The 15,285-nt window shown below is 35.8% G+C and overlaps 1 protein-coding gene across 1 annotated transcript; it reads right to left on the reverse strand.

Moving 5' to 3' along the window:
- Positions 1-271: 271 nt before the first annotated feature.
- Positions 272-1,814, reverse strand: LOC120258518 (leucoanthocyanidin dioxygenase-like). The gene is made up of 2 exons (XM_039265960.1): positions 1,225-1,814; positions 272-1,059 (listed from the first exon to the last, which is right to left on the reverse strand). The coding sequence occupies exons 1-2, from the start codon at positions 1,734-1,736 to the stop codon at positions 465-467; spliced, it is 1,107 nt and encodes a 368-aa protein (XP_039121894.1). The 5' UTR covers positions 1,737-1,814; the 3' UTR covers positions 272-464.
- Positions 1,815-15,285: the final 13,471 nt, after the last annotated feature.

The raw sequence follows: 15,285 nt of genomic DNA on the forward strand, positions 1-15,285 counted from the left end.
CCGCGTCCTCAGGGAACGTGATGACCTGCTCAACCACGTCAGCAGGGGCGTTGGGCAGGTCCTACTATCTCATGTAATGTCTTGGCTATATTACTGAGAAGTAATCCAAAAGCAGGGTGATTGAGTTCGGTCAATTCAATTCACTTGTGATTTCTTTTACAATCCACATGCACTCGTACCCTCTTCAATCATACCTTCAACGAGAGCAGAAAAAACCATGGAGGGTCTTCCTCAAAGAATTACAGGCTTAATTTATTGTTTATTTTTTTCATTTTAAATTAAAAGTATTGGCTCACCACCTAGAATCTTATTCATATAAAACCAGCTGGAGCTGGTCCTGTAGCAAAACCAATACAAAGATCAATTTATTCATTGAAACTTCCCGGCCAATTTGTCCAAACGTTATAGTTTATTCTAAACTCACTTAAATTATTATATATGAACCCCAACCCAGTGGCAGTGGATCACTTAGCAGCAGCATCAGCAGCAGCAGCAGCAGGAGGAGATGATTCATCATCCTTTATCTTGAAGAGCTTCTGCCGCACATGCTGCGCGAACGTGCGTGGCCCGAACTTGGGCGGGGAGGCATCGCTTACAAGCTCCGGTAACGGGCGCAGCAGCACGTTGTCCTTGTGTGGCTCAGCAAAGATAGTCCAAGAGATCCTCACCTTCTCCTTATTAACAAGCCCACGATGGAGTACGCTCTTGAACAGGCCGTTGCTGAGGATCTCGAGCGAATCACCAATGTGGACGATGATGGAGTCCGACACGTTCTTGGCCGTGACCCACTTGCCGTCGTAGTAGACCTGGAGGCCGGGGATGTTGTTGTGGAAGATGAAGGTGAGATGGCTGACGTCTGTGTGGGCTTCAACGCCGAGGGCGAGGTTGGGTTGGGGACACTTGGGGTAGTAGTTTATTTTCATTTGGAACAGGATGTTCTCCATGCCGCCGGCTTCGGTCTCCAGCTTCTCGGCCGGGAGACCGAGACCGAGGGAGAGGAGAGTGAATATCTTTGTCGCCATCACCCGGAGCTCTTTGCCAAATTCTTTTGTCACTTCACTGTATGTATGGAATATGGATCAAGCCCCACATTGAATATTGTAAGAATAAATAAATTAAAATGAATGATAAATATTACACTATACATACTACTTTTTAGCATCAATGCATGCATGCACGTGCGCTTGTGGAAGGTGAATATATAACAAATTAACAATTACGTACACATAATCGGAAGGATAATGAGGCCAAATGGACAAATCAGTCTGATTCTCAGGAAACATAAGGTGAAAGAAGTAGTCCATCCACTCAAGACGCCCAGAAGCACTGTTAGCGAGCTTGCTACCATACCCTTGTATCATCCCAGAGGGCTGATCATTTGCGTACTTCTCCTTCTCCTCGACCGGCAAATCAAAGAACCGTGTCCCAACCTCACGGAGCTTGTCAATGAGCTCCGCCGGAATCCCATGTCCAACAATGTGCATGACTCCCCAGTTCACAGCGGCGTCGAGCAGATGCTCGACGCACCGCTTGCGCACAGCCTCATTGTCACTATCGAGCCCTTTGATGTCAATGGTCGGTATCTGGGGACCTTCGTCTGATTTTTTCTCTTCTTCGATGGCGTCGCCGAGACGGTCGTCTCGCTCGGACTCAAGGCGCACGTACTCGGGGGGAATTTCGTCTAGACCACTGTTTGCAAGGCTCTCGACACGGGGAATGAAGACCTTGGTGGCCATTGTTGTGGAGGTTGGAGCCTGGAGGTGTGCTTGTGAACTTGGTCAAGATGAATGAGTTGATCGAGGTTGGCTGCGGTTTATAAAGAGAGGAGGAGATGCACCCATTGAAGTATAAAAAAGCTATTTCACTGGATTGTTACCCTTTTGTTTTCTTAGGGAAGCGTTGTTAGATGTCTTTATCATGTTGGATTGCTAGTTAAATAGTAATTTTTCTTTATAGATATATGTATATCTATCATGTCGGACTGCTACCTAAAAAGTAAATTTTTTTAAAAATAAGGAATACCTGATACTTTCTCATAAGCTCTATTTTTTAAAATAAAGCCCACACAGAAACTATTTTTAATAATAAATTAATAATGCCCACACAGAAATTAGGTAGGAGTAGGTGTTTGTCACCTAGTGTAAAAATTAAATAGAAAAGGAAGTCAGAACGTGACAACCAATAAAAAAATAAACGGATGAAGAAGACACTGGTTGCAAGTCTATTAATTGGATGTCTCTTGAGAGCTGAGAAGTCCTTTGTTCAACCACCCGTCTTCGTCTTCTAGTCGAATGGTGCTACTCATCCACTGGTCTCCATTTCTCTTTATATATAAATATATATGTTTAAAATTCTTGTATATATATATATATATATATTATTCAATGTTCAAACATTTGATTCATATGTTAGAGGTAATGTGTTTAAATCCTATCCACCCCATATTAAGGGTTATTTAATTGTTTGTATGTAAAATGACATGTAAATACAATTACAATATAAATAAAAATATTATATTTTAACTTACAACACTTCAGTTTGGTTTGTTATAACTAGAATTTTGTATTTATTTTTTATTTGTTTAGATTGATATAAATTTAAATTTATAATGAGATTACTCCATTATCTATTATTATTATCATTAATTATTTAATCATTTTCATAAAAATTAATTCAAATAAAATTAATTAATTAATTATTAAATTATAAGAATATAATATTTATTTAATTTTATTACTTAAAAATATTTTTATAATTAAATTTTAAAAATAATTTATTTTATTAAATATTTTTATAATTAAATATGAGATGAACATGATGGTGAGTGGATATCATTTACTTTACTGCATTTTAACTTACAGTAAATTTTTTGCTGTAAGTTGAAATACAGTAAAACTAGGTGAAATACAATTTCACTTATATGTAAGTGGAGCTTTTACATTAAACAAAAATAGCTACTTGCATGTAAAACTATTTACATTACAACTAATTACAGCTACTTACATGTAATCAAACAGGGCCTAGGTAAAAATCTGCCATCCATGAGCGATGGAGCAGGAATCTCATGTGTATAGGGTATTAAAAAGGGTTCTTTATGTGGCAGCTAGCCCTAGATGACCTCCATCATGCATATCGCTAACCCCATGGACCAAGTCAACGATTGTTGGGAGACTTAAGGCTTCACTTAAGACCCCTTTTGGAAGCACTAACACACCCTTAGATGTTCCAATAACCTGTCAAGGTTAGTCTTCAAAACACATGCAAAGATAGAGTAATAATAAATAAAGAAGAAAACACACACACAAACCACGATACAGTAATTACGTGGAGTTCGACACTCTTACCTACATCTCCATGAGGGTCAGGAATTGAAATTCACTATGAAGAATATCTCTGATGGCTTGAACAACTCTCAAGCTCGTCTCAAGAACAAAATAATAAGAAAATCCTGACCTACAATCCTCATCACCAACACAATGAGAGATAATCTATAAAACATAAGTCAACATGTGACTAACATACACATGCCCACAGGGCCCAACACAAAAATGGGCTCCAAATGAGGCCGTGAATAATGAGAATGAAATTCTTTCTCGCCACTACCACGCATAGTTATTTCTTATCATTGTTTCTCCTCACAATGATGATGACAAAATCTAGTGGCCGTATGTGTATGACCATTGTGGTCGATAACTAAGTTGGAATGGCTTGCTCGCCACGCTGACATTGTACACTCGTAGGCCTCGTCAAACACTTGGACGAAGTCAACAACAATGGCAACATCTTGGGATCGGTGATTCGGTAGTGTATAGCTATTGTGGCTAACCATAAACTACAAACGGCTAATGGCTATATGTTGACTACCTGCACGAACCTCACCAAACCCTTGGAGGAAGTTAACAATGATAGTAGTATCTAGGGATAGGCTACAATCAGCTCATGGCGCGCGACTCTAACCACCTATGCGACCTTTGCTAAACCCTTGGATGAAATTAACAATGATGCCAACATCTAATGACCGACTACGTTTGGATGTATTGATCACCTGCACAAACCTCACCAAACCCCTGGATGAAGTTAACATCGATGCCATCATCCAAGGGCTGGCGGTTATGGATGTTGTTGGCAATCATGATGTCTGAATGGTTGTTAGCTATGTAGATCTTGTTAAACCCCCAAATAGAGCCAATAAAGGATGATATAATATTAACAACTACGCTGACCTCATGCGAGTCTTGAAAGATCCTACAAGAAGCTAACAACGACGTACAACAACCACATTCGATCAACCTATACCATCTACGAGAGAAGGATAGAGTTAGTGCAACCGCACTATAATTGGCATAATTTGATACCAAAACAAGATGACGTGGCAACCTTTGTGACGTGGCATAAATGATGACATGGTAAAGCATGGTGACATGGCAATGAGTCTTGCCTTGGAGGTAAATATCTTGAAGATCTTGGAGAAGCTATTTTTTGTAATGTGTTGAAACGTGAAGACAAGATCACATCAAGACCATATTTAGGTGATTTGATATGGATGGAGCGTAATTGAAGAAATATCTATCAATTGTATGATTGAAGACTATTAAGGGTAAGATTTGAAGATATGCCTATTGTTGGCATGATTAAGATGATTGATTGAAGATCTTTCTTGGGAAGATTTGAAAGACCAAACTTGGGGCTGAATTGAAGATCAAGTTTGAAAGTTTCAGGAAGACGCACAAAGGCGCAGGCCTCCTTGCGAGGGGACTGCGTGATGAGGAACTGAGGAGGTAGGCTAGTTGCCAACAGTTGAGATTTGGAGATTTGGCTGCACCGACTCGGACTAAGCATGACCTGGAGGTTGATGGGTCTTGAGGTCATCCACAACGTAACCAGAACTCAGTCAAGTCAGCAGTCAGAGCCATGTTGCAATTCATGTTAGAATAGGAGTCGCAATAACTAATTTTGGAAGGTTTTTAAATTAGTGGCCGGGAAAATTCTAAAGAGGGTATGTGCTATATTTGGGACATTGAGGCGCCTATATAAGCTACCTTGCTCTGAGATTGGGGGTGTCTCTGAGAGGGAGGGATGTGAGCACCAAATAATCTAAAGAGGGTAGTGATCTTTATTGTTGGGAGAGTGAGTGACAAATGTTTGTACTCATCTATTTTCATCTCTTTTTAGTGGATTATTTATCTCTTGGCTTGCCCCCCAAGACGAGACTGTTTAACGCGAATCGTTACCAATCTTATGTGTCTCCTTCTTCTTGGTTTGTGTGAGTTCCCTTTGAGTGTTTTTGAGTGTTTTTTTAAACCACGCACTCACACTCGGGCAGGAACTCAATGTATAGAAAATGGATAGAAAGCACAACTATAAAGCAACATATCGTTGGGCGATGTGCTCTAGCTTTAAAATACCACCGCCCAACGAGATGTTTATTACACATGCACTCTCGATACAACATCTACATAGTACATTAACTTATTCAAACAAGTTGAGATGGACACTAGGCCGTCACACAACTAATGATGCTAACAACAAGACCTTATTCCCAATGCATACAACCCCGAGTACTTTTTACAACTGCGGCAAAAACCGTGATATAGAACACTGGTCGACATACGACGATTACGCTATGAATGTTGTGAAGGAATTGAAGCTCTTTCAATTGTTCCATCACATCATCGACCTCCATCTTCACGAGCTTTTTTTTATACATATTGTGGACGTCACACATTATATGAAAGCCACATTCGCTAGCAACCTAACAAGAATCCCTATGCTCATCTGGGATGGTATGCTTTACCCTAATGGAGTTCGTTGTTGGCCCAAATGCCCATGGATACCTCTAGTATTGATCACCACCGTGAAACTCATGATGAAACTCATGATGTGGCCTTCTCCATACCTCCTTACCATAACAACCAACGAATTCATAGAATTGCTGGATCATTGATAAAAAGCACTTGCACGAGAGAGTGTAATGATCAGGACGGCCTCCACGATAGCTATTGGCCACAATCACCCAAAACGAAAACCTCCACATTAATTTGGGCATAATTTTCCCACCAAAAACTATCTTAGAGGTAGTTTCGTCATTGTATTTAATAAAAAATAATAAATAATTGCTTTGATGGGTCTGCATAGTGAAAAAAGTAGTGGTGTCAAACGGGCCGGCCTCGAGCCCATAACGGCCCATGCACTATGCGTGCTCGGGCCTGCACGACCCGTCTAGAAATCATGCCGGGCCGGCACGGCCCGCCAACCACTCAAGGCCACCAAAGACGTGGGCTCTGCCTGCATTATATTATATTTATATTTTTTTATTTTAAAACCCCAAAAAAATATTAAAAACCCTAAAATTGCTAAAAGATATAAAAAAATATCCTAAAATTCAAAAATATAGAACTAAAAACTTTATTGACTAAAAAAACAAAAAATATACCATAATTTTTTTAAAAAGAAAAAAGAAAAAACTTACATTTGACGCACGCCCTGCCGCCCGCTGGCCACAAACCCGCTAGTCTCAACACGCCTCAGGTTTAGGGCGTGCTTGGCCCGAGCATCGGCATCAGAGCATCGCTGCTTTGGGGCCAAGCACGCCCAACTCGTGCCGGGCGGTGCCAGGCCAGGACCGGCCTGTTTGACACCCCTAGAAAAAAGATAAAAAGTAGGATTTTATTGCTTAATATGAAAGTTGAAAGTCTTTAATTAATGGTCAGAATGAAACTCTTGTAGCATGGTATATAATGGTTAGAAATCAATGACTATATTTAAGGGATGTTTGCACTCACTTGCATCCCTTTGTACCAAGACTAGAACAGTTAACTACAAGAAAATAACTATTTAAAAACAATATTTAATAACTATTTCAATTACCGACTTTTGAGTTTGAGTTTGATTCGGTTTAGCTTTGGATTTGGTTTACAACTTTTCGCACACCCGAAGTGATTGAATAATGATTTATTTCTTTCTATATTAATTCATATATGAATAATTTTGTACTTTTTTCTTTAAAAATATAATCTCAGAAATTGGGAGAAAACAAGAATAGTCCCATACATTCATTAAAAATAGGTTTCTGTGTTAAGATTTGCATATCAATATATACTCAGTTGAATTTCTTCTAAGTATAATTGATCTTATTTTTTGTACTAATCTAATGTCATCTAACTATTATTAACTTAATAATTATTAAATAGAATTAGACAGTGATATATTAAATTGGATGTAAAATAAAAAAGAAAGAATAGCCTTTAAATCATAAAAATACCTTAAAAATTAATTAATGTGCATAACTTAATTTTTAATAGAAATTTGTATTTTAAAAAAACCATATAATTACATGCGTCTTTTCAAAACATCTTTCATGCAATAGAATTGGTATAGGCTAAGTCGAATCGAGTTATTATTTAGTGATTATGAATCTATGATACTATATTGCAATGAGTAATCCATTGCATGTATATAAATATTAATAAGAAGGTAGATTCATGTACACACAGAGCTTATAACACATATTTAACAAGATATATTTTGAGGTTAAAATAACTATTAATTTCTTATATTGAACTAATTTTAATTTTTCAAATAAAAAAAAAATGCTAATTTAGTTTTCAAACTAAAAAGGAAATGTTCAATTAGTATTCCTCGACACCGCTCATTAGTCAAATAGCACATACCGTAATATGGACGGAGTTAGCGCTTTAAGTGATTTTTAACATAACTAGTTTTGTTTTTCTGGCTTGCGACATATCATTTGAAAAATATTTATTAATTTAATCAAATTGCACATAAATTATGTCATTTATTTAATTAAGTAAATCTTCACTCGTGAATAACCTCATTATTTAAAAGCAATGCGAAGTGGTTGCAGTTGACAAACAAGTTTACAACATCAACATTAATATTAAAAAAAAATCTCAAAATAGAGAAGAGTTGCTTTCCCTAGCCAAACGGTTGTAGCTTGTCCATATTAATTTATCCAAAAAAATATTTATAAAAATATACTTTTTAATTATATATACACGTACATACATTGTAAAATTAATAATATTAGAATATATTTCAATATAACCACAATTTAATTGTTTGATAGGTTAATCAATAACAATTTCTGAAAATATACAATGTTTTGAAGAAAGGAAAATAATGATTAGGAAACCAGAGTGAACTAGGGAAAAATAATAAAATGAACCAAAGAACAAATATATATAATGTATGTTTTGAAGGACTTATGCCACTCCTCTTTATTTATGATGTCGGAAGTCAAGTTTAGCTTTAATTTCTTTTTTTACCTCTCTTGCTCTGTCTAATGATTTCAATTGAGAAGTTTTTCACCATGGTTCAAGTACAGCTCAAATTACCGTATAAAACAATTCATGTTCTAGCATGAGATAATATTCTTTATTTCATTAATTATAAGATTACCTTATTCATAAATTGTTAATATTATTTATAAAAGATTTAAATCATTGCATGAATTTAATCTTTAAAATCAATACAACACCATCTAAGTGATCTCAATCTTTTACTCTTGCCATGCGTTTTTACAATAGCAATAGTATTAAAATGTGGACATGAGCCATGGTGAGGGGTCGTTTCTCTGTGGTTTAAGTCACTTGTTATTTTTAAGATCACAGTGATTCATTTGGACGTGATAAATGTACTGGATCACATAGCCAGAGTAGGAGTTTGGTTAGGGGTTAAAAGGGTGGGATTTACAGAATTTTTTTAAAAATGTTAGATAGGCAGAAAACATTTCATTTGAGCTAACTAAAATTTGAATTAAAAATTTTAGAATTAAAAATTTATTTTTAAGTAATAATAATTAATTACAATATAATTATTAGATATATCTATTAATGAGTCAATCTTAAACATTTATAATAAAATATAATTATTTAATATATTTAATATAATTTAGGGGGTCCTAATTTGGTTTTGAATTTATTTATGGAAAATTACTGTTTACCCCTCAAGAATTTCAAAACTTTCCAAACATCCCTTGTGAGTTTGAATACCTCAGACAGCCCTTCCTTTATTGTTTCACTTCCTTTTTAATTGCCCCATGCATTATGAAATTCCATCATTGCCCTTAAACCTATTTGCATGCATTCTTTCATTCTTTTTACATTCTTTTTTACATGTACTCATTTCTTAAACAGAGAGCTCATTTTTTAAACAGAAAGCTTATTTCTTTAAACAGAAACCTCATTTTTTTAAACAGAAAACTCATTTCTTAAACAGAAACCTAACGGAAACCTCATTTTTTAAACGGAAACCTCATTTTGTTAAATAGAAAACTCATTTTTTAAACAAAAACATTGCTATTTTAACAGAAAAACCAATATTTACGTGACAAATTAATCATGGGTATAAAAACCAATTAATCTTGGTCACTCGTACATATTTAAATAGAAACAACGATATTTAAGCACTTTTTTAAACGTAAACGCAATATATTAAACAAAAATATCGATAGTTAAATAAAGACAACCAAGCATAAAGACGATCGTTCTTTATTATATGTAGATAACGATATTTACATTAAAGATTTAATAAGTTTGTGGAAAAGAATTTAGGTTAGCATGATTACATTATAAGTACAAACAAACTCATAACTACAAACAAAAGAATTTAGGTTAGCATGAAGAGTAATACATGTACTCATTTCTTAAATAGAGAGCTCATTTATTAAACAGAGAGCTCATTTCTTTAAACAGAGAGTTCATTTCTTAAGCAAAAACTTCATTTCTTAAACAGAAACGTAACATAAATCTCATTTCTTAAACAGAAAACTCATTTCTTTAAACAGAAAACTCATTTTTTAAACAGAAACATTGATATTTAAACAGAAAAACCAATATTTACATGATAAATTAATCCTCGTATAAAAACCAATTAATCTTGTCACTGTGATATATTTAAATAGAAACAACGATATTTTAAGCACTTTTTTTAAACGTAAAACGAAAATATATTAAATAGAAACATCGATAGTTAAACAAAAACAAACAAGCATAAAGATGGAAGTTCTTTATTATATGGAGATAACGATATTTTACATTAAAAAAATTTAATAAGTTTGTGGGAAAAAATTTAAGTTAGCATGATTACATTATAACTACAAACAAAAGAATTTAGGTTAGCATGAAGAGTAATGCATGTACTCATTTCTTAAACAGAAATCTAATAGAAACTGTTAGTTCCACCGGTGTGGTTTGTGGGTTTCAGGGAATACTCAAGCACTCATAGATCTCACACAAATCATCAAAGAAAGTTCACACAAACAAAACAAGAAGGAGACACACAAGATTGGTAACCTAGTTCAGCGCTCCACCGCTTATGTCCCGTGGGCCAAGCCCTCGAGATAAACAATCCACTAAAAGAGGTAAAAATACATGAGTACAAACACTTGTCACTCACACTCTTAAACAATGAAGATCACTATCCTCTCTAGATTGTTTAATGCTCGCCCATTCTCCTACAAGAGTCACCCTAAGAGTCACACTTACAATCTACGAACAAGGTAGCTTATATAGACGCCTCAACGTCCCAAATATATATAGCACATATCTCTTTTAGAATCTCCGCGGCTACTAATTTAAAAATCTTCCGAAATTAGCTGTTGCAACTCCTGTTGTAACATAAGTTGCAACATGGCCCTGACTGCTGATTTGACTGAGTTCTGGTTACGTTGCGGACGACCTCAAGACCCATCGACCTCCCAATCCCGACTGTCGGCAACTAGCCTAACTCATCAGTTCCTCATCACGCAGTCCCCTCGCAAGGGGCGCACTTCCTTGTGCGTCTTCATGAAACTTGCCAAACTTAGTCTTCAATTCATCTAAGTTTGATCTTCAAAGATTCTCCAAACTTGATCTTCAATTCACCCAAGTTTGGTCCTCAAATCTTACCTTTAATAGACTTCAATCAATCTTTATCAAGGATTCTTCAAATCAAATCTTCAATTAGTCTTCATTCCATATTTAGTCTTCAATCACATCTCCTAAATATGGTCTTGAATAACTCCACCAAGATCTTCAAGATGTCTTGCCTTGCAAGCCAAGACTCCCTTGCCATGTCACCATACCTCCATGTCATCAATTTTGCCATGTCACATAGATTGTCACGTCATCTTGACTATGTATCTAAATCATGCCAATAATAGTGTGGTTGCACCAACAATCTCCCCTTCGCATAATTTGACACAACCGCTTCCGCACCTGCGACTCGACTCTTACTAACCACCGCTATAACTCGACCGGGACACTGACTTTTACAAGCTAAAGAAAAAAATCATCTAGTTGCTTTACAAAAATATATGATTACACCGCAACTAGTGATGTACAGATTAAGCACAAACAAAACTACATCCATGAAAGAAACTCTTGAACTAGACAACTTCTCCCCCTTTGTGTCTAAATTGATGCCAAAGTCTTCACCGGTTTTTCCCAATTTTGTTACAACTCTGCCTATCTTCAGGATTCATGGTTATCAGCTCCCTATCTTCAGAACTCCTTCTTCTTGCTGCAAACGACATTGATAAACTGTAGCAGATGCAGGTCGTTTGCAATCCCCAAAAGGGATTAAAGTTGGCAAAGGCCAATCTCACCCTCAACTTTTCGAATCTTGTAGCATCAAGGGGTTTGGTAAAGATGTCCGCCAATTGTTTTTCTGTTGCAACATAATCAATAACAACTGTTTTGTTCTCTACCAAATCTCGTATAAAGTGGTGTCGAAGATCAATATGTTTGGTACGAGAATGTTGGACTGGATTCTTGGAGATATCAATTGCACTTTTGTTGTCACAAAATATAGTCAATAACCCTTGTTGTAAGCTATAGTCCTCAAGCATTTGCTTCATCCACAACAATTGTGTACAACAACTTCCTACTGCTATGTATTCAGTTTCTGCAGTAGAGAGTGAAATGGAACTTTGCTTCTTACTATACCATGAGACCAAGTTGTTACCAAGATAGAAACATCCTCCTGGGGTGCTTTTTCTATCATCAATGTTTCCTGCCCAATCTGCATCACTATAACCTGCAAGATGTGAGTTGGAGTCTTTTGAATACCAAATTCCATATTCTACAGTACCATGTACATATCTGTGATACGTTTAACAACTTTCAAATGAGACTCCTTTGGTGTTGCTTGATATCTTGCACAAACTCCAACACTGAAAGAGATGTCCGGCCTGCTAGCTGTGAGATAGAGTAAGCTTCCAATCATGCTTCTGTAGAGACTTCGGTCTACATCTTTTCCATGCTCATCTTTTATCAACTTCTGATTCATACTCATGGGTGTTCTCATGTGTCTAGCCTTTTCCATGCCAAATCTTTTCACCAGGTTTTGCGCATACTTGGTTTGAGAAATAAAAATTCCTTCTTTGCATTGTTTGATTTGGAAACCCAAGAAGTAGTTCAATTCACCTACCATGCTCATCTCAAACTCTTCTTGCATTAGATGAACAAACTCATCCACTTGCCTTTGTGATGTTGAACCAAATATAATATCATCACCATCAGATCTAATTTGGACTTCTTTATGAATAAAGTCTTGTCTGCTCCCCCTCTTTGGTAGCCCTTCTCAAGTAAAAATTTTGTAAGCCTTTCATACCAAGCCCGAGGAGCTTGCTTCAAGCCATAGAGAGCCTTTTTTAATTTGAACACATGATCTGGATGGTGAGGATCTTCAAACCCTTTCGGTTGCTCCACAAAAACTTCTTTACTTAGAACTCCATTTAGAAAAGCACTCTTTACATCCATTTGATGTAGCTTGAACCCCATACAACATGCTACTGCTAACAATAATCTAATAGATTACAAACGTGCAACTGGTGCAAATGTTTCATCAAAGTCAATCCCTTCAACTTGAGTATATCCTTGAGCTACTAGTCTTGCTTTATTTCTGGTGATGTTGCCTTTGTCATCAGTCTTGTTTTTGAAGATCCACTTGGTTCCAATAACATTCACATCCTTTAGCCTTGGGACCAATGTCCACACATCATTTAGAACAAACTGATTCAATTCTTCTTGCATTGCAGCCAACCAGTATTCATCAACTAAAGCTTCTTTGACATTTTTTTGTTCAATAAGAGAGATGTAACATGTGTAGCAGGACAATTCTTGATAATCTATCCTTTGATTGCGTTTGGTTCTTCTTCCTTCAGTCACATTACCAATCACATTCTCAATAGGATGATTCTTCTTTATTCTTGAGGATGGTTCAAGACTACTGTCTTCATTATCTTCTTCATCGTCATTTTCTTCCTTATCTGATTTTGGAATGACTTCATCTATTGTAATCTTCAGCCAGACATCGCTATAACCTCGTCATCTGCCTCAAATCTCGAAAGTACACGTTGTTGCAGTTGGTGTTGTAACCTGTGTTGCAACATCTTGTTCCACCTATAACTCTTCATTTGCTGATTCGCACTCGAGTGATGTTTGTTTGGCTCACTTGATGTACCTTGAGTCTCCATATCAGGAAAATCATCAACAACAACATTAATGGTCTCCATCATCTTTTTGGTTCTTGAATTAAACACCTGATATGCTTTACTAGTAGTAGAATACCCCATGAATAATCCTTCATCACTTTTCTTGTCAAACTTTCCTAGTTGATCTCTATCATTCAGAATGTAACATTTGCTTCCAAAGAAGTGAAAGTATTTGAGATTTGGCCTTTTACCTTTCCAAATTTCATATGGTGTCATGTTGGTTGAAGGCCGAATGTACACTCTATTGATAATGTAGCATGTCGTATTAATTGCTTCCACCCAAAATCTTGTAGAGAGCTTCTTTGAATTCAACATAACTCTAACAATCTCTTGGAGAGTGCGATTCTTCCTTTCAACCACTCCGTTTTGTTGAGGAGTTTTTGGAGCTGAAAATTCATGACGAATCCCATGTTTACTGCTAAATTCTACAAATTGAGCATTTTCAAATTCCCTTCCATGGTCACTCCTGATTCTGACAATCTTTCCTATTTGACACTCTTTCTCATTTTGGAGATGCATGCATAACTTTTTGAAAGCTTCAAAAGTTTTTGATTTCTTCTTCAAGAAGTCCACCCAAGTGTACCTGGAATAGTCATCAACACACACAAATACATATTTTTTACCTGACAAGCTTTCTGTTTGTGTGGGTCCAATAAGATCCATGTGCAAAAGTTCCAGCACTCTTGTTGTACCAATGTCTTGCACAACTTTGTGAGAAGCACGACTTTGTTTTCCCAGTTGACAAGGTCCGCATACAACATCTTCCCTTTTTGTAAGCTTGGGCACTCCCTTAACAGCTTTCATTTCTGTAATCTTCATCAGGTTTCTAAAATTTAGATGTCCAAGCTTCTGATGCCAAATTTCAGTGATGTTGCAAGATGTGTTATAACATACTTCTAGTTTCTCTAGCAAATAGCAATTGTCTGAAGATCTTGAACCAATTAAAACACAGTGACCAGCTTCATCATAGACCACACATCTGTCCTGAGTGAATTTTACCACCAGATTTCGATCACATAATTGACTTATACTTAGAAGATTTACCTTCAGCCCCTCTACATGCAGAATATTTTTCAGTTTTAAATACCCAGGAACCATCAATGTTCCTTTTCCAACTACCCCCCAAGCATCTTGCAACATCAATTTTCTATATCAATCACTGTTAGATGCTTGGGGGGTTTAAAAAATCATTGTATTAAAAAAGAAGGAGTTTTTATAGATATTCAAATTTATGGGGAGAATTTGTGCATATTACAAACTTTGGGGGTGTTTTTAGTAATTTTCACTTTATTTATTTATAAATTTTGTGTGACAGGGTGCAGTTGGGACAGATCGGGTTTGGTTTTATTATGGAGAGATGGTAATTGTGGGATTCTCCATTCCTTGGTTTAAACATATTTAATTTCAAAGTTGTTTCTGTTCCTTGCATTCTATTTAACCAATATATATATATATATATATTAGATAAAAAATAAGAATGTGCTTGTGATTTAGAGATTAAAAAAACTGATACAAAGTAAAAGAAAAGAAAAGATCAAAATGATAATTTCAACATATTGAAAAAAAAATAATAGATAAAAAATTTATGTTTATTATTATTATTTTTTATAAATATAGACAAGTCATCGAAACTCAAATTTTGAGTTAATAAATAAATAAATAAATATTAAATTTCTTATCGTAAGATTTCCAAAATAAAATAAATATTGACTTTCTTATTGTTTGGGAGAGTAAGGAGTAAAACAGAACTTATCAAAGAGACATGATATCTAGAAAGAATTTTTTAAAAG

This window comes from Dioscorea cayenensis, chromosome 4, assembly GCF_009730915.1.
Source record: "Dioscorea cayenensis subsp. rotundata cultivar TDr96_F1 chromosome 4, TDr96_F1_v2_PseudoChromosome.rev07_lg8_w22 25.fasta, whole genome shotgun sequence".
NCBI classification, from domain to species: domain Eukaryota; kingdom Viridiplantae; phylum Streptophyta; class Magnoliopsida; order Dioscoreales; family Dioscoreaceae; genus Dioscorea; species Dioscorea cayenensis.

Excerpts from the sequence above, each read along its gene's own strand:
- LOC120258518 (XM_039265960.1), bottom strand. The coding sequence starts at position 1,736 with ATGGCCACCAAGGTCTTCATTCCCCGTGTCGAGAGCCTTGCAAACAGT. Across the intron at positions 1,060-1,224 it reads CATTATCCTTCCGATTATGT|TGAAGTGACAAAAGAATTTG; the intron begins GTACGTAATTGT and ends CCATACATACAG.